This window comes from Patella vulgata, chromosome 1, assembly GCF_932274485.2.
Source record: "Patella vulgata chromosome 1, xgPatVulg1.2, whole genome shotgun sequence".
NCBI classification, from domain to species: Eukaryota; Metazoa; Mollusca; class Gastropoda; family Patellidae; genus Patella; species Patella vulgata.
In genome coordinates this window covers 69,316,067-69,336,470 of record NC_065879.2, presented here as the reverse complement: position 1 = coordinate 69,336,470, position 20,404 = coordinate 69,316,067, and the positions used below count along the sequence as shown (strand labels likewise).

The 20,404-nt window shown below is 33.4% G+C and overlaps 3 protein-coding genes across 3 annotated transcripts; 2 read left to right on the top strand and 1 right to left on the bottom strand.

Moving 5' to 3' along the window:
- The first annotated feature begins 1,215 nt into the window (after positions 1-1,215).
- On the top strand, positions 1,216-8,299 carry LOC126827415 (uncharacterized). The gene is made up of 6 exons (XM_050556732.2): positions 1,216-1,315; positions 1,568-1,723; positions 2,542-2,645; positions 3,987-4,043; positions 5,022-5,132; positions 5,828-8,299. Exons 2-6 carry the CDS (start codon positions 1,573-1,575, stop codon positions 6,050-6,052), a joined length of 648 nt encoding a protein of 215 aa, XP_050412689.1. The 5' UTR covers positions 1,216-1,315; positions 1,568-1,572; the 3' UTR covers positions 6,053-8,299.
- Positions 8,300-9,506: 1,207 nt separating this feature from the next.
- Positions 9,507-14,603, bottom strand: LOC126827409 (uncharacterized). Its single transcript, XM_050556721.2, has 3 exons — positions 14,261-14,603; positions 12,634-12,786; positions 9,507-11,855 (listed from the first exon to the last, which is right to left on the bottom strand). The coding sequence occupies exons 1-3, from the start codon at positions 14,520-14,522 to the stop codon at positions 11,632-11,634; spliced, it is 639 nt and encodes a 212-aa protein (XP_050412678.1). The 5' UTR covers positions 14,523-14,603; the 3' UTR covers positions 9,507-11,631.
- A 220-nt stretch (positions 14,604-14,823) lies between these two features.
- On the top strand, positions 14,824-18,089 carry LOC126827385 (palmitoyltransferase ZDHHC3-A). Its single transcript, XM_050556683.2, has 3 exons — positions 14,824-15,088; positions 16,184-16,499; positions 16,898-18,089. The coding sequence occupies exons 1-3, from the start codon at positions 15,083-15,085 to the stop codon at positions 17,680-17,682; spliced, it is 1,107 nt and encodes a 368-aa protein (XP_050412640.2). The 5' UTR covers positions 14,824-15,082; the 3' UTR covers positions 17,683-18,089.
- The last annotated feature ends 2,315 nt before the right edge of the window (positions 18,090-20,404 follow it).

Here is a 20,404-nt window from a genome sequence, read left to right as displayed (position 1 = left end):
AAACCCTAAATAAGGATACATAGAAAATGCCATTGTAAGTTTATATAGAGAATTGACAAATAAATTGATGGCGATAATATCGTAAACAGTGTTTACCCGGATCAAATTTACTGTAGAGACGGTAATAATATTTTTTTAAAAAATGCCAATAAAAATGTAAAGGGTGGGGGCACCCCGCACCTCCCCCTGTATCAGCCCCTGAAGATATAAGTTTAAACAGTTTTGTTAGAAATTCAAAGCCACCAATTGGCACTTTCAATTTTACGGAAATATCTAACTTTTCACGTCTTAACCCACGCTGATATTTAGCCTACTCAATGTGATTATTTAATAACAAAATATCGACAATGGACCCTCTCTCCCGGTTTGGCAAAGCATTCTTAACCTCATTTCATTTCTCTGCAGGATGGTTCCTCAATATTGGAAACGTATGATAATAAAAATACATATATACATTTGCGGGACCGCGGGATTTCGGTTGCAAAACTCATGGGCTAGAATAGCAGAAAAACGTATTTACGGCGGTTAAATTTTCAAAATTTTCTCAGGAAGGACGAGCCCCATAACATCCCTTGACGCTTCATGGACTAAATCAATTGATTGTTTGGTCAGGATTCAGGTGAGTTAGGCAGTTTATTGGTTGAGCACTAAAATCATAGCAAAGGTATCGGCTCTCCGATAGCTTTATTTTACTTTTTGTTTAATGAGTTAAATTGGTTCTTCAAATTAAAATTATTCATATCAATAAACTAAAATGTAAATATTGCCATTAATTGAAGTTATACATCATTTTATTTTATTCAAAGTTTTATGCTTCGGTATTCGAGATTAGAATTTAAATAGGTCCTAACCATTTTTATTGACTTCCGTGTCGGTAAATGAAATGGAATTAAATGGGGTTTAACGTCATACTGTTCTGCTCCGACTGGGCTAATGAAGACAGATCAAGGGATCTTTAACGTTCACGCCAATGTATACATGGGAAATCTAGCTGAACGACTAGACAGCTGTCCTTGTCAGGCCTTCCGCCCTGCAACACTGACAAGGGGAAACCACGTCGGAAAATCTCAATGAACTTTCTCTGCCAATGCAGGATCGAACACGGGCTAGCGAACCAGCGTCTTGTCCAATTAGCCACCGTGCCTCCCTTTTTCGTGTCAGTACAAAGTGCCTTCAAATTTTAATTCTTTATTCGTTTCGTTTTAGAAATCTACATTCCGTAACATTAATCACGTGTTAATAAAAGTCCAAACTTCCGGTTTTTGTGTTGCTCTACTTTTTTCTGAAGTAAATAAGAAGAAACGCGTTTTGAAAGGTAATACATGTATGTTGAAGTTCTAAAGCGCTAATCTTAGAATAATTGATTTATTTTCATCATCCTCAAAATAAGAAGAGGAATTGTTGGATTACGCAAGTCGTAACACCCTTTCTGTGTGTCACCGACTGTGTCTATCTTCGTCACCTGTGGCTGTATGTATATTCAATCATCATAGCTTTAATTTCTATTAGGGCCAAGTAGGTTTTAATGTTGATTTGTTTGATTATGTGATTGGTGTATGATTTGTAGAAGAGATGAGTATACAGTACCAGAGACAATATGATGATGAGATAACTACAGATGATGATCCAAATTACAGACATGATCTATCCACCACTCCTCAAGCTTTACCAAAAGTTATTGGTATATTCCAGGTTATCAGTGGTCTCATTACAGCATTTCTAGGTAAATACACCGTAAAAGTAATCTTATTGCTTGGTAACTCAAGCTCTTTGATACTTTTTAGAAGGATCACAAACTTTCAGTTTTCATAACCTCAAATTCTGTGCTGTGTTTACAGTGTCTAGATGTTACCGGGGTGAGTAATTGTCATGATTATTTAGTGACTGACAGTGACACCATTAAAGAAACTTCTGTATGGTTCAGTATTTTGATTAGTTTTGCATTTTGGCATTTGATTTGCATAGTTAAAGGGGCTAAATCTCTAATATTTTGGATCTAGAAATTGGCACAAATGAGTCGCAACGCACATAATAATGTAATATGAATTTATATAAACTGTTTTACATTCAATCGTATCCGTTTTACTGTGAATTGTCATCAGTTATGTTCGGCGAAATACGGCAGAAGTCTCAACCGCAAGTCAGTTTCTAGCGTCTGGTTATGCCAGTCAAAACCGATATTATTTATTGCGCATGCTCTCCAAATAAGAATATGATATCACCGTTTGACATGACTTGTGGAATATGTCTAGCCTCATTCTTTGAGCACCTTGTTACAAATGGCGCTGAAACGCATTATGGTACACGATTCGTGTACCAATGGTAAAATGTTTATTTTGTCTTAAATATTGGATATCAGAAGCCAATCTTTTCCAGGGAAGATCACAACACCAATGCTGATTTAAATTGCACAAAAATTCATGTTTTCAATGTCGAAGATTTTGAATGATATTGAGTTACAGACTTAGCTACATTAAATTCACGTTTATTTTAGACACCCTGGGTTTCAACCACTAATCTCCTCATAACATTTCTTTATAGGTACCATGGAAGTGTTTATTATTCCTTTAACATCAGGAGAAAATGATTTTATCACACTAGACAAACAGAATTGTTTTGGTGCTGGAATACTTGCAGGAACTTTGGTAAGTTTTGTTCAATTTTTGTTTCTAAAACTATTGTAAAGGAAGGGGAAAATAATAGAACTGTCGCTTGGAGAAGTCCTATATGTTTGAAGTATTTTGGGTTATCCCCACCAGTGCCAAAAACTGTGTGAATGTGATAGAGGCTACATTTTTTAAAGGATTCTTTTCAAATATGGTGTAAAGCATTCTGGTCATGAGTGGGCAAACCAAATAGATATTAAGTATTCTGTGACTTTCAGTTTCAGAATGACATGTATCCACCAGGCCTTCACGTCTAAAAAATCATGGAGAGCTAAAAAAAAAGCTCTCCTGGGATTGGAAAAAACTAAAAATCGCTCTCCTGGAATTAAGTACAGATGATGACGCATGTAATGTTGTTTATTTGAAGAATAAAACACTGTATCGCTACTATTTTGTTTCTTTTTTATTTTGACTAGAATAATAAAAAAAAAAACATTTTAAACAAACATAATAAACTGACTAGAACTTAGTACTTTGCTAAACCACAAGCATCAACCATCCCTATGTTATTATTATTTATATATATCCAATTTTTCCACCAGTGTTCCAACTTTTGAAAGTTTTCAATGACACACAATGTTTTGTTCCTTTCACCGGTGGCATAGACGAAAATATAGAGCTGGCGTGAATAATAATATTCAAAAAAGCGAAGGACTTCGTAAACATCGATTAAAATAACGCCACAAATGAAAGGGCCATGCGAGCATGATGCGTGAAAAAGCGTTTGGTCTGGGCGGAAGTGTCTGTTGTCATGACGAAGCTGTAGTCTTCATAGCCAGGACCGAACATTTAATTCAATTTCTTAGCCTTTAAAATGCCTAGATAATCGAGACTAGATCGTGTGAACGATTATGATACCGAATTGCTGATTGGGTATGTATGTGTAGATATATAAATATTATCCAATGAAATTACTCGGTACGGAGCTAATTAATCGGAAGCGTTTAAAAAGTAAACATGAATGACACTCGCCGAGGCCGACCGATTTTTGTCAATTTCTGACATTTTTTTGTGGAAATAAGATACGCAGCTGGGAAGAGCGATTATGAAGGACTGAGGAGAGCAATAAAAAACACACCTGGATTGGGATTTAGGTGAGCGATGGAGCGTGAGAGCGACAGCGCGCCTCAAACGTGAAGGCCTGTATCCCCCCTTTGCTTAATTAGCAAATTTGGTCCACATCCATGTTTTCCTTTCAGAGAATTTTCTGATGTGTGGGCATATTTCCATGCAGTGCGTGACTTTCTTTTAAATTGTAAATAGGCTTTCTTTAAGGTGTCTCCCATATTTGTGTACAATAATTTTGTTTGATTATTATAGATGGTGTTAACAGGTAGTACAGCTATAAGGGCTACGATCAGTAATAGAGAAACAACAGTAAGTATAAAGTCTGTTCAGTTTAATTTTTAGCTTTCTAATAACATTAATCATGAATGTTACGTTCTTGGTGATAAAAAACCCCACCAAAACCTGTTGGTTGAAATACAAGTTAACTTCAGCCATGGCCACCTTGATAATAATTCAGTTAAATTGTGTACAAATGATAGTGCCATCGCTCCTAATGTGTAATCAAATTCCTCAAAGTGGCAAAATAGTGTGGTAGAAAGTGGACTTTGTCGGGGAAATGTGTTAAAATAACTGGTGTATCTATGACAAAGTAGTATTGGTGTTGGACATTTAGAAAAGAGTAAGCAGACTATCTGGCATGTGTCACATGTCACTGCTATAATAATACAAAGGTTATATAATTTTATATATATATATTATGTCAACAAGTTGACTTTAGAAATTATTCAGACGGCTTGACAACAGGATGATTTAGTTTTTCTCGAAGTGTAATAGATCTCATGTTCTCTGATTTGAATCAACACAGATACTCTGTGAAATGTTTGACTCCTGTAATAGATATAGACTTAAAGATACATTATGTGAGATTCGATAATGAGTTGGCACTTCTCACTATAATAATTAAAAACTAGATAACATAAAGGCAATTTGCTGAAAATTTCATTCAAATTGATCCACTATGAACCAAGAACTAAGCGTATAAAATTTCTGCTTAGCCTCGGTCATCATTACTAAAGCCAGTACGTTAAACAGCATAGTCTCGATTATCCATTTAATCGTTTAATCGAGAAAGAAAGTTATGCAGTAAATCTGAGTAAATCAGATCACAATCCACTTACGATCGCAGGCTAGCGATGCCATCTAGAGTTGATTATAGTCTGGATAAGTTAATTAATGTGAAATTAATAATTTAGATAACATTTCGGGCCTAAAGAAAGACCTGCAATAGACAGATTTAGCTCTTGCATAATGTAGGTTTAAATATATACCGTAATTATTTTTTTCCAGATGGCACGGTTTTATAATTTGACAATAATAACATTTCTGTTATATATGTGTGTAACAATATTGTTAATAGTAGGGTATGGTATTGGCTGGACAACGCCTGATAAATATCCTGTAAGTATTACACCACAATAGATTGATATATGTTAATTTGAGTTCTATCTATAGAACTGTTGTTTATTTTAATGTGTTCAATTACTAAATGCCATTTAAACAGTATACAAGTCATTACCAGTTGCATTAATTTCCTTATGCATTGTGGAAAAATGATTACGATTTAAAGCCAAGCCATCAAAATAATTACCCCTTAAAGAAGTTAAAGCCAGGCCATAAAATTTCATTCAAATGCTGGTCAAGTTACAGGGCAGCAGAAGTCAAGTGGCAGACCATTATCCTCTCAATTAAAATGTTCTGGGTTTAAATCCTACTGTGGACATTTTCAACTTCTTCTCCCCAACTACACAATGGATTTCAACCAAATTTGGTAGTTATCGGGTTTGGTGTTGATTATTCGTATACGTCACTACATGTTTCCAAGACGTTGGGGGGGGGGGGGCACATAGAAGGGTCAAATTTAAACATTGAACAAGATTTTGTAGGAATGTTTTAGGAACCTATGCAGATGTGTGTTGCTAACTACCAATGCAGACATTACTCACAGAGAAATAATTAATATATTGACAGCATAGTCTAACCCTAACCAAATCCACTGCTGATCAATTAAGTCCAGAAGAATACTTGTTTTGGTATTAATAAAAAAGTGTATCATTTTTCCTGTCATTTCACACTGTTATTTTTCTGTTATACAGCCGAAGAGTCATGTACGAGAATTACATATATATGTCACAGTCAGTACCATGTTTGGGTTATTATTTGCCATGACGGCTCTTGTAAAATATTTTAACATTGTATTTGGCAAAAGAGTAAGGTTAGCACAGAGATGGCTGGCATGTTGTTGTTGTTGTCCGAAAAATAAAAATCCAGATGTTATTCAACAGACGAGACAAACAACAGATGCGAACTACTTAATGTAGAAAGGAAGAGAGATTGAAGAGTTTCCAGAACTTTTATCCAGAGAATATTTCTCCTTTTTTGAACATGGAATCCGAATGATTATTATATATGATACTGCTGTTGAGACAGTGCTTGGGGATAAAAAAAAACTCACAGTGTATGACAGGTTTGACACAGTAGTGCAAACAAAAACAAAGTTGGAACTAATGTCGTTGCTGTGAGAAACCCCCTCATGGTTATGTCATATGGGGGAGAATTACCTCGCATGTGGCGTGGCATCAGTGAATATACATCATGCTGCACATACTACTGAAATTACTCCAGTCTTGAGTTTGAGCTGTTTACTTCGAACTATGAACTATGCCCCTCGTACACAAATATTGTAAATATATGGTATATCAAGGTTCTGAACCCTCTAGAGGCAACAATTTTCATCTGGTTTAGATGAAACTTGAAATACAGGTTTATAACCCAAAGATCTTGGGTTTTTTTGATATTCGCTCATATCATATTGTAACTTCCTGGATTTTGGCCCCAGATTGTTAAAAAAAATCGCATTTTTAGCTTGTGGACCTGCTAGACGTGACAATTTGTATACAGTTTCAAAAAACTTTAAAATATATCACCGTTACACATCAATGAAGGTTTAGTTCAAATTTTGTCAAAATCTGACCGAAACTGCAGGACAAAATGGCCGCACCTTGTACGCAAATAGTGTAAAAGTATGAATACCAAGGTTGTGGACACTCTAGAGGTCAAATTTTTTATCAAATTTTGATGAAATTTGAAATGTATGATTATAATCCAAAGGTCTTGGTTCCTTTCGATATTTGCATATTTCAAACTATAACATCCTGGATTATGACCCCTGATCATATGCAAAATCGCTTTTTTTTTTTAATTTGTTCTCTATCCATCTCTTGTAAAATGTAAGAGATTTTAAAATGTATATTGTTGAGTAGTATCTTGCCATGAGTATGATATAAATGCCATTATACAAGTAAATCATTAAAATTTGATAATTTCTACCATGAGCTCCCCTTGACTTATTCTTTGTCAAATGTATTTATAATCCAATGCTCATTTTCTGTGGGGGGGTTGGATAGCCGAATGGTTAGCACGCGCGCGCTGTATCATACGGCCTGTCATTTAGTCAACTGGCGTGGTTTCGAATCCCCGGTTGTACGTGACAAGGAGTAGGGTCGCCTGTCCAACCTCGTGGGTTTTCTCCGGGTCCTCCGGTTTCCTCCCACTGCTAAAGACCCCTACGCGCAAGCGAATTATTGAAATAAAATTAAACCATATGTTAGTCCCGAAATGACCTAGTTTGTGTCGAGTGGACGTTAAACCCCATTTCTCTCTCTCTCTCATTTTCTGTGTATGTTTGTAGCCTGGCAACCCTGCTGGTATTTTTCTTGTAGTCGGTGGTAATATAAATTTACATTAAGTTTTTCATTTCTTACCTATAGAGATTACTTCAATCACACTTTTATACTATGTATGTTAACTTTATAGCTTTAAGAAAAAATTGAAATTTGTTAAAATGATTGATTAAAATGTTTCTAGATTTTTGTATGTACTAACAATGATAAATCATATAATTTAGCCTACAAGATTTATAATATATGATATGATGGGTATAAGTAATTTGCACAGAAAATGTAGACGAAGCAGGAGAGATGTATAACATAACTTGATTTCATGTATATCCCTAAATCGTTATTTAATAAAAATTTGTTAGTTAAAAAAACAATTTTATTCTTGGCCGATATTTTTTTATTGCAAAAAGGTGTCCAATTTCTAGAAAAAGGATAACTTTTTTTGTTTACTTTTGTGGTATAGTTTACTAAAAAAAAAACTATGTCTATAACCCACTCCCAGAAAATAATCTCACACCTGTGGATAAACTTCTTAATCCTATCCACTGTGATTTATTGTTATAAAGGACACAAATAGAAGTCTTGTCGCTTATTGGCCCAGTTTATGTAAATATGGCGCCTGACATAACCCCTTCTTAGTGGAAATTATTTCAAATCCAGGCAAAATAAAGACTGAGAGATTACTTGAGACATCACCAAAATAAATTAATAACTGTTTATTGCACATTTGTTTGATGATTACTATAATTCTCACCTTGATAATCCTCTTTATTTATTTTTATATTGTTTTGTAAATATATATATTATGTTTGAATTGTTATTATTGTATATACGAAGATTTGAAATTAAAAATATAGAAAACTGATAATAAAAGTTTGTTACTGTGAATTGGCGGTATTATTGTTTGTTCTTGTCTTCATTTGTATATAAATTTACAAATGTATGATGATGATTGCTGGGTGCAGGGAGCCACCTGTTTTACAATTAATTTCTTGTATTATTTATTGCATTTTAATCTGTAGTATTTATTCGGGTAGAAAATAACGTCATTTGCATCTTTCGTACACACAATGTACCATCAACGCTGCAAGGTGTTTGAGATTCTAAAGTGTTGGCACTGACAGAATTTCTATGAATTTCTCAAATGATAGTTAAACAATTGAATGATGTTTTCCGCCTAACTTTCAAGCCAAAATGCCTTGCGTATAATTGCTAAGATGTTGTTTTATATTCGTTATACATTTTTAAAATAATAAAGTTTACAATATCTGCCATTATACTACCATAGCCCAGTCGGTGAAGAATAATAAAAAGTTAATCCCCATTTCATTTATATAGACGTCATGTGTATACAGGATCAAGGCCGGATTTATCGTATTGTGGACCATGAGGTCTAACTTATTAGTGGACCCGGAAAATTATAGAAATGTTGGTATGCTTCAGGTTCCCATAGTCCGGGCACAATTTATTGTACAAGAGTCCTTATGGTTTTGAATATGCAACGAAATACTTGCAGATGGGAATATATGCCATACAACCCTCGATGATGGAAATTTTCTTGGGACAGCAGCACTACAGCCTACACTCTCCACCTGTAAAGGGTTCTTTTATGTGCACGGGACCTCGTTTTTTTGTCCTATCTGAATGACTATATTTTGTCCATTCCCAGGACCTCTGTCATGCACCAAGTGGAAATTACGCTGGAAAATCCCAATAAACTGTCTTAGTCAACACATGAATTGAACACAGGACCTCCAGGTTACCAAGCCAAAGTCTTACTCACTGAGCCACTGTGGCTCCCTGTATGTCTATTTAAGGGATAACTTTAATATGTGGTGTTTATACGTTTATATGAGATTCCATTCTACCTCTGCTTCAAGCTAATATTCTCAGTTTCATATCCTTGGTCCTATCAAGGTAAATGGGGTTAACATTCACAAAATACAACGAAGTATTTTTGCACGAATATTCATTTTTCGTTAATTTGCTTGTCTACAGGGGTCTTTAGCAATTTGATGAAAACAAGAGAAAACCCACACGCAAAGGCAATTATCACCACACTGGCAACCCCTGCAAATCAATTACAAATAAACTATTTGAGAAAGTAATATTTTTTATTAAAATATATGCTATAATATAAAATTATGATTTAAGAATGATAATGAATAAAAAAAAGTTATTTATATATACATTATACAACCTAGCATAAAAAAATAATGGAGGAATGATTTTAATATTACTAATCAACCTAAATGTGAATTTTATGTTATTTGCGAAGTGGATTATGATGTTTGTCATACACAAGACAACTTACATCTGGCCAATAGCTAATGAAATTGCCATAAAAAAGCAAGTATTATTCAGCACTCAGTATATTTATATAGGGTTTAATATTTTAATTTTGATTTCCCTGGCAAAACTGAGATAGAACTACTTAAAAAGAATAGAAAGATAATTTAAATATAATATCTTAATCTATATACAAGTTTGGAATGTATTGTATGATGATAATTATAAAATTGTACTTTTACCTACTCTTATATAATATGCTAATGACTAAACTAAATAATCATGATTTGATCTTGTTAAATCTGAAATCAAAACTAGCAAGTTATCCATAAAAATTAAAAACCTTATTAGCACTATAAAAACTGTTCTGTGACAACTCGATGCAATCTGTTAAAACTAGTGCTGATCAAAACAACTAACATCTGCTTTTGGCCTTGTAAATCTTTAGTAGGGTTAGTTAAAAAGCAAAACAAGTTGCCGACCATATTAAACTTCTGAGATGACAATTTTAACCAGTTGTTAATACATCAGATTGCATGTATGAGTGCTGATGTCTAAGTTTGAATTGTAAGGTCAATAAGAAATCGAATAAATGACTTTGAAGGGTTTATTTAACACCCATGTATTCTATCTAAAAAAAGGGTTGAAGTTACACATAAACAATATACAAATATAAAAAAAAAAAATGAAATTTTAATTTTTGTACAATTAAATCATATTTACAAAATATTTGGACTATTCTATTTAAAGATGCTTTATGTAAGATTTAAATACATGTAAAGTGTTGGATGTTTTTTTTTCGATAATAGTCCAAAGATAGATAATGCAAAATGAATATAATGAAAATTTCAATCATATTACTTTATTCTGAGTGAAGTTATCACTGTTTGACGTTTGACAAGTTGTGGCATAGTTTGTTTATTATGGTAGCAACGTACTTGTTAATCAAGATTTTAATTGCCTTGATTCACCATTTTTGAATTAAATCAGTAAATGGCAATCATCTGTCAATATGTTTAAATCTCCACCATCCGATGATGTAGAGATTTCTGCAGGCTTGTCATGTGAATAAAATCTAAATAATAATTTATCTAACATTTGAAGTTAAAATAAAGACCAGCAATTTAGCTCTTAGATAATGCATCTTTAACATAGTGAATTTTGCCACAATTAAGTTGATTATCTCCATTTTTCATAACTTTTACCAGAGCAAATTTGATGGAAATAAATGACCATACAATTTGCATAGAATTTTGCAATCAAAATATTTTGAACAATGTCTTTGAATTTGAAAAGAACTGTAGTGTGTAGAGTGTATGGACACATTGACAGACACTTAAGTGGCAACAATATGCGTACACATTAAATGTGGGCATATAATATAAATAGACAAATAGCCCAAAAATTTCTTGCTGCTTTGTTAATTTTGCAACAACTATTGAACTAATATAGATATTACGATAACATTCAAAATAATAAATAATTATTGTAGCGTAACATTTATTTATTCTCAACATTACTTGTAATACAATAATTATCTATTATTTACCATGTTGAAGCATAGTTATAGCAAAAAACAAAAGATTTTCAGCTAATATCAAGGTTCTTTTAGGTAAAAACTGAATTTAATTTCTTCCATGATTGACTGTTATAATTAAGGATAAACTACATGTATGACCAATACTGTATTTGACTTAATGAATTGGACATATTGTAATGAATGCACACGGCAATTGTTCTAATTTTAAAACAACTTCAAAATATTTTACCACATGCTACATCCTGACATTACTAATAGAAGAAGTAACAAAACCTGAAGCATCCCAATTTATTGAATGATTCTCCACTTACAAGAATGATGATTTTGATGTTCCTGGGTGCTTTTCAGTCATATACAGTACATTAGTCATTAATTCTTTTTATAAAAATACTTAATAATGTGTTCCTCTTGAACCAGGTTGATTATAGGCTTGGTTTTTAACCAGAAAATTTTTACTGCCAAGATATAACACCAATGCAGCTAGCATACTAAATATGAATGACATGCAGGCAAACCCATACGACCAAGAGAGATAGTTCATGTCTGGTCTGGGGACCCAGTCTCGATCCTCCTTCTTCGCACCAAATAAACAGAGCTCAATGAACAATACTGATCCTAAAAAGAAATATTAAAACTGTTATTGTACATGCCTTACTGACAATTGGTATCCTTAGATAATGCTTGTTTAACTGCAAAGGGAACAGGAAGGATCATAATCTAAATACATTAAAATATAAGGCACATCAGTGGGGAGGGAGGTTAAGGAGAATAAGAGCTTAAGAGTTGAAGTACATGCAGTACTAACTAAATCATTTGAGAACTAACATACACGAAGGGTACATTTTTGTTTAAAAAAAATAAGCTTTCACACAATGTCCTTGAAACTGAAAGAAAACATCAAATAAGAACCTTAGGGTTAAAGGTAGATGATCCTGTTACTTGCCATGTATAAGCCTGGGATCGAACCGTTGATTTGCATAGATAACAGGACTTATGATACAGATTGCATGTTAGACCACAACCTTGTAGCTCATATGTATGCTTGGACCAGTTTTAGACATAAAACTGATAATGAGGTGAGGTGAAATGTTGTCTGCCCTCCAAGACTCAAGCAATAATACTCCAAGGTAAAGAGAGAAATGATGTTTATTGTCCACTGAACACAGACACGGTAATTTCGATATTAACTTATGGTACACTTTTATTTCATTAATCTGCTTGTTCATAGGGGTCTTTAGCAGTGGTAGCAAATTTGAAAAACCTTACAAAGTTAAGCAGGCGATCCTACTTCTCGACTCAATACCAAACCTTATGACGTGCCCACATTAGAACATTCGGCCACCCAACCCCCTTTCTAAGTTAAGAAATGATTTTTAATAATAATGGATCATACCTGATATAAATGAACCCAGAGCTGAACATTGTACAATTAATCTATGTAGATGCTCAGGGAAAAGATGAACTAAGAACAGTATCAGCATGAGGGCTATTAGACCTTGTACTAACAACGAAAAACTCACTGCTACTTGACATACAATAAACCAGGCTGAAATATATACAAATTTTAAATAAACAATCAGATCTTCGATAGAATGTTGGTATACATGTATCAAACGTGTCATTTATTGATGAGATCTGCTGATTCATGAAAGTGGTAAGGGAGTAGGCCTATATTCATTAGCAACGATTTGCAATATCAGGCTCACCATCTTTCAATCAGTTCTGGAAGGCAAATCCTAACAATGTGCAAAAGGTACAGGGCTACTCTCATATCATAAAGTGAGAGTTTAAAACAGAATGAAAATAAAATGTTGTATTAATAATATTCGAAAGGACCATATTTAGCATGTTCTGATTATAGAAATGAAGTATTAATGGTAGCACAATTTACCCAAATCCACCATTATTTCAAATCCATCACAATAATTTATATCGATTTTTAATAATGTGCCTTTTTTCATGCAAAATTGTCATTTTTAATTTTAAATTTGGAGTCAAAATGTGATTTCCAAGCAAGTTGGAAGTTGTAACCAAGGGACATAACTTCTATAATACACAAATCTTACCAAAGTCACTATTATTTTAACATGGCATTAGACACAAAAATGCTATGATTTTAAATATAAAAGGACAAGCTGGCATAAGGAATGGTAAATAATCAATACCAGTGTAACTTACTGTAATGTACTTCAGTTGAAATAATGGTGTATTTGGGTAGTGTGTAAATCATACCACTGGTATCAATAATAGGCATAAGGACTGTGTATATGTACAATCTTGTTTTGATTATTGCAGTTACATGTACTTTATGAATGCTATCCTTTGTGGTGCATTTGAAAGATCTGTCAGCAAAACTTTTAAAAGTTTGTTAAAGTCCCAGACACCTGCGTATTATTATACTATAATTTGTGGTAGGTATATTTCCGTAATGTTTTTTACTAATTTTGTTGGAACGGAAATTATACATCTCTGATCATTAAGTATCAGATAAGCTATATAACGTTCAACAAAGTTATTTAAAAAAAATGGCAGTTGGATCTGGTTTTCCCTTAATTAAATTGCCCCTGGTTCTTGTATAAAGTCTGTCAACGTTATCTACCTTTTGTAAGAATATAGTAATACTACTAGGTGGATCATCTCCTGTATGCTATGTGAATTGAAACCACCTTTTTTCATGACATAACTATTGTATCATATTCATATCAGATCAAATTAAGAAGGAAAATTCCTTTACGAATCCCACTTTCTTGTGGTATCTATTTGCTACATCGATTCGCCAATTTAAGACAGCTTTTGTAATTATTCTACAAATAGAGAGTCTAGAGAAACAAGTTTATAACACTTAACAGGCATAAAACGTAAAATTCAAACATATAATTGTATAAGACGACATTGTCATATTGGTGGACGCCATTTTGTATTTATGACTTACCTGTGCAGGTGAAAATTTCAGGTAAAATTATGAATAAAAATGAAAAATAAAGGAGTCATTTCAAAAGAATTTGATTAATTATACTTACGTGGCGAAACCCATTCCCAAATTGGTCGGATTTGAGGTGAAAAAATATACCAACATCCAAGGAAACGCTTGCCGTTATAATCTTTGTAAAACGTATAATCGTTGAAACACACTTCCCAAAGTCCGATTTTTGTGAATCTTCCCTGGAACTTTTCAAACGATTCTACCCAATAGGGACTTGCAAATGCAATCAATAAACATCCAAATGCCACACATAGTACTAAAAGTCCAATAACCACCTTTTTGTCCGGTTTTTCACCCATTTTTCTTTCTAAAATATTTCTACCTGTGTGGATTCATAAATTAGGTCATCCTTTAAAAATGTTGGCTGGATGATCGAGGTGTAATGTTATTATATTTTACCGTTGAGTGACAGAGGCTTGATAATCACGACTGACACACCTGAAAGTTGACTCAGACGAAGCCTTTATTGTGCTTGTTTAATGAGGTTAGTCACAGGTAAGTAAAAATGGATTTGTCTCCCTTTAATTACGCGTGCAATAACCGTTCCTCTTATCTCCCCTGTATCCTAGAAACACAGGTAAATAAACAATTTCCCGCACGTGTTGTTTACGTTATTGTTATAACGTAAGTTTTAATCCAGTCAATTGTTGATTGCCTTACCGTTAATTAATATATTATATGACTACCATGGAAATACTTAATTATGTGTTAGGTCCATTCTGCATAAATTAATAATATACTTTCTGATTGCATATGGGAGCGCATAATTTACACTACCGGTAGCTCTCCGTTTGGGAATGTTGAGCAAGCTTTAAGTTAGGAAACGGAAAAAAAAACCACCCAAAACACAGAGATCTACATGAATGTAAGTAATCTACATAATATATTTTTTATTTGAAATTGCTCATAACTTGAATGCCCCGTAATTAGGACTTCAATATTTTGAACAAAATGGAATATGTCCCGTAGCCCACCTATATGCAGAATATACTGAACAAAAAATGACAGAATGCAAATTCATAAATAATATAATACTTATACGTAGAGATAAAATTCTTACTATCTGTTGTATGATAATATCAATCCATCTGCAAGCTCTGTGCAAGATTTTTGTTTGGTTGCTTGTTGTCACACTCTCTGGGGATCACGTCGCTAAGTGGGTAAGACGCTGGCTCGCTAGCCAGGAGGTCGGGTGTTCGACCCCAGCATTGGTAGAGAAAGTTCCCCCTTGTCAGTGATGCAGGACGGAGGGCCTGACAACCAAGGTCCCGTGTAGGCCCTATACATTGGAATGCACATAAAAGATCCCTTGGCAGTTGGAATTCGATAAAAGAGTAGGCGATAGTGCCGCTGCCCTGGCAAAATTTCCCTCATAGCACACTGTATGGCGTATGCCCGTCCTCATTAGCCCAGCATAGGAGCAGAACAGTAGGATGTTAAACCCCATTTCATTTCATTTTATCCACTCTCTGACATTGGAGAAGATTATTAAACAGTGCAGGTGGACAAATGCCCAGTAAAAGACAGGCAAAACAAAAATCCAAGAAAACAGCTTCAATTTCATTTCCTCATACATGTAGTTGCAATTTTTTTTTATTGATGTTTGAAGATGAAATGTAGATTGTTTATTATTGTAGCAACAGTAAGACTACTAAACTTGTCTCGATAATCTATCTTATCATTCATTACATTGTTAAATGTCGCAAGTGTTCTAATCCATTAAATCTTGGCCATCCAATGGTCTAGAGAGAGAGAGTTGATTATAGGCTTGGCATGTCAATAAATGTCTAAATAATAGTTTGTATAACATTTGAAGCCAAAATAAAGACCTGCAATATGCAGATTTAACTATTACATAATGCATCTTTAATAAGTTTATAAATGGACTTAGTAAATAAGCTTAAAATGTAGTTGAATGAAGTCATTATTATTATTATTTAATGATCATTAATGTTTACAGGTAAAAATGGTCAATTCAACTTTAATCAACATGCCAGAAACAGATGCCCAAAAACACATGTCTTTAATGGATAAATTTCGTGAGCATATTCGAATAACACCACCGAGAAACCGATTCAAGAATTTATCAAGAATTATAACTGTTATTCAAGCTTTTTCACAAGTTTACATGGCACTGCAGTATCTTATTCCTTACGTATTTAAAGAGTATGACCCGTGGACAATATATTACCTGAAAGTATTTGCATGTTATTTATTTATTATGGCTGGAGCTAATTGGTTATGTGTAATGCTGTATAATACATCAGTTATTAAAAGTAAGTTTTTGTATTCTTTTTGAAATTGGTCTTAAAACTCAATGCTCATAAACAATCTTTGGTTTAATCTGATTACCGGTAATCAAAACTGTTAACATGATTAATTTGAAATATTTTATACGGCCAAATTTAGTATGAGGCATTGGGACCATGAACCCCAGCGAGTTTCATCATTCTCCATTGGTCTATCGGTCCGTCAGCAGTTTCTTGAACGATCCTTGTAAAAATTAATGTAAAGCATTGGGACCATGACAAGATGAACCCTATTGATTTTCACTGTTCTCTTTCCACCACTTGGAAATGTGGGTGTATTTTGCATGACAATTGCTTGTTGATTTTTGAAACATGTGAACAATCTGGCTTGTTGTAACTTTAATAATAATTTATTTTACTTACAGCCAAAGATCAACCATTTCCAAATTTTACCAAAACAGGAACGTTTCCCAATTATTTGCAGTCAGATCAATATATGCAAAGAAGGTGTAATGATGCCATGGAAATTGAGATTGAAGAAACTGGCAACCCAGGAGATCAAAATGGCAACCGTTTACAAGAAAAAGATGGGTTGTCATGGAAATACTGTAATCTATGTGACATGCAGACACCCCCACGATCACATCATTGTAAAATTTGTAAAGTGTGCATACTGAAAAGGGATCATCATTGTTATTTGACTGGAAGTTGCATAGGATTTAAAAATCAGAGATACTTCATTGTAATGGCCTTTTACGTCTGGGTGGCCAATTCCTTAAGTTTTTATTTGACATACGTTTATCTTCGTGATAAATTCTGGCCAACAGGATCGTTAACAGATGCCACATGGCCAGTTGCATTTTATAAAACGATTGTCGGGGATATGTTCTTCCATCATACTGTTCTGTTAGTGCATCTGTATGTTTTAACGCTTTTTACACCATTAGGGTTTGTTTACTTTGCTAGTCAGTTTACGCTTATTTCACAAGGGATAACTCCGTATGAATTACAAAAAGAGATCCCAATACGAAATACACTGAGAATTGATAAGAATTTTCAATCTGTGTTTGGAGACTTTTGGTTAATCAATTTCCTATTTCCAGGACAGCTACTGTTCCGACAGAGGGATGATGGTTTCAGTTGGGATGGTATTAAACTTATGAACATGGATAAAAAGAGTAAAACTGGAATTAAATTAAGAACTGTGTAATATGGATTTGTCACTCCATCAGTTTGCATTTCCATAATTTATTTGTAGTTACTGCCCCTGAATCCCAAACTTTAAAGTCAGTGGTTGGCATATACCACCTTCATTCCAACTTTTTTTTTTTGCTAAGAGTTGGAGTTAGAAAACTGCAAGAAACCTATAATTGATCATCCAGCACAATTTTATCTCCATTTTAAAATGTTGAAACTTCTAAATATTTATTAATTATGTGACCGAAAAATTGTTACCTTTAGCCCTGCCCTAATGAATGAGAAGTGATGTCAGATGCTCTGTTAAAGGTATCATAACTTATATCTATTTGCAATATGGGGTAATATTGTGTGCAATTAGTCAAAGTGATATTACTTTGAATTTGTTTTTTCTCCAGAAATAAATATTTTGTTTTCTCATCTTTGTGTTATTTTTCATGTTGTATCAATGCATTTGGCAGCACAGAATAAATAGAAAGTGGTTTAACATAGGTCATCTTAAAATTTTTGAAACATATGCAATGTCAAGAAAACGTATTTAAAGGTGAATTTCGCATGGGAAGCAGACTTTCTTCATACACTTTAATTTCACACTGTCATGCTTTCTTTATGAACACAGTACCATTTCCACATACCAGGTAATCTTGTTAAAAATTCCAACTGCCGCGGTGGCTAAGCAAGAAAGATGCTCTCACTAGCCAGGAGGTTTCGGGTTCGCTCCCTGTGTTGGCCGAGAAAGCTCCTCATATTTTTCGACGGGGTTTCCCCATGTTAGTGAAAGACGAAAAACAGGTCCTGCGTACACATTGATGTGCATATTAAAGAAAATATGACATTTGAAATTTGAAATAAGTAGGTTGTAACGCTGCTGTCCAGGAAAAATTTACCCTAGAGCACATAAACCAGTGCCATACACAAAAACACTCAATATTAATAGTTAATATATTTTCTTTAATTTTCCTCTTTTTTTTTATCATCAACAAAAGTGCAACAAATATACAACAAATTTCAATTTACACAACCAATCATTAACAGCTCCTCACACATACGCCAATAAATAGACAACATCTTGAGGATTTATGTTTCTTGCCAATTTGAATTTTATCCAGTCATTCATCAAAAGATTTTGACATTCAGGTCAGTTACATGTCACCATTCTCTAGCAAACTACGACAGAGAATTTGATGGATGACAGAGTTATATTCTTAGATGTTTGACTTCTTTTTTGTCAAAAAAACATTTTAATCATTTGCGGAAAGGGTTACAGTCAATCACTTATTGGTTATCATAGGTAGATGGATAAGTTCCAACTGGTTTAAATTAGATTAAAAGTTCCAAACGGTTTTATGGGGTTGTAAAGTACAATTGGATTAAGAATGCCATCTACCTATGGTAACATAGCTAATTTTAAAGAGATTTAGGCTATTTTCATCAATATTGTTCCCAACTAGTAAGTTTGATTTATTTTGTCATAAAAATATCTGTGCAATAAGCAGAAGTTGTTTTAACCACATGTATACAGATATTCTTTTTGATAGGTATCTAGTTTTCGAGTATAGACAGAAAAAAAATAATGACAAGTAAATGAACAATATATTATATCCTTTATAAAACATAAATCCAAGATGTCTTGTCCATTTAATATGTGGCGTTTTAGTTTATAATATCGTTTGAATAAAAGAGATCAAAAAACATCTTCAAGTTCTAAACCTCTATGATTTATAGAGTTTGATATTCAATAACCAAAGCAAACCAACACATAATTAATCAAATCAACACATATTTTTTGGGGTACCCAAATCATAGAGGTCTGGTCATTTTAAATGCATACTCCTACGATCTATTTCAGAGATTTTACATCAAATATTATGTTCCCAAGTTTTATATCTACAACTATCTTTAAGGCTTATTACTCAATTAGACTGGATTATAAAAAACACCAAACTAGTATCAAAACATCACATTTATACAGCTATCTCACTCATCAGTATCATTATTAGAACATGCATGGGATTCTGATACTAGCACATGAGAGAGAAATGGGTTTATCAACCTGTTTACACAAATTAGGTCATTTTGGGACTAGCATATGGTGTATTTTTATTTCAATAATTCAAAGTGCACCTGCAAACCATGTACGGGTGTATCAATAACAGATTTTACACATCAAGCCACTCATCCACACAAACTCCAACTTTGTTGGGGTGAAAAATTTAATTTGGAGATCATCGCAAGTGGTCAGATCAATGAATGAATTCATTTGTAACAAGAGCTATATCTGATGAGATAAGCATATTTCGGGTATAATTAACTGGATGCAAATGTCCTTGATTGTTTAATAAAGGGTGAAGTCTTAAAACCTTGATGTTTTAAGAACAGATACATAATTAAAGTCATAAGGTGTCAAGGAATATAACTGGAGAGCAAACCTTTTACATTATTCGTTTTTCAAACACCTAATGTTTTGTACAAATAAAAAAATAAACCCTTACAATTTAATACAATAATATTATAAAAATATCAAACTGTTAATCACTGTATAAAATGAACAATAATTGGTATATTCTAAATACAACTAATATTAGTATTATGGTAAGTTCAATATGTAAATGATACAACTAACAACCTACAAGAATAAATTTAAATCTACATAATATCAATGGTAGTCAAATAAGAAAGCTTCAAATACATGGAATAAATCTAACATGCATGAAAATGCGCTGACATGAAATTCT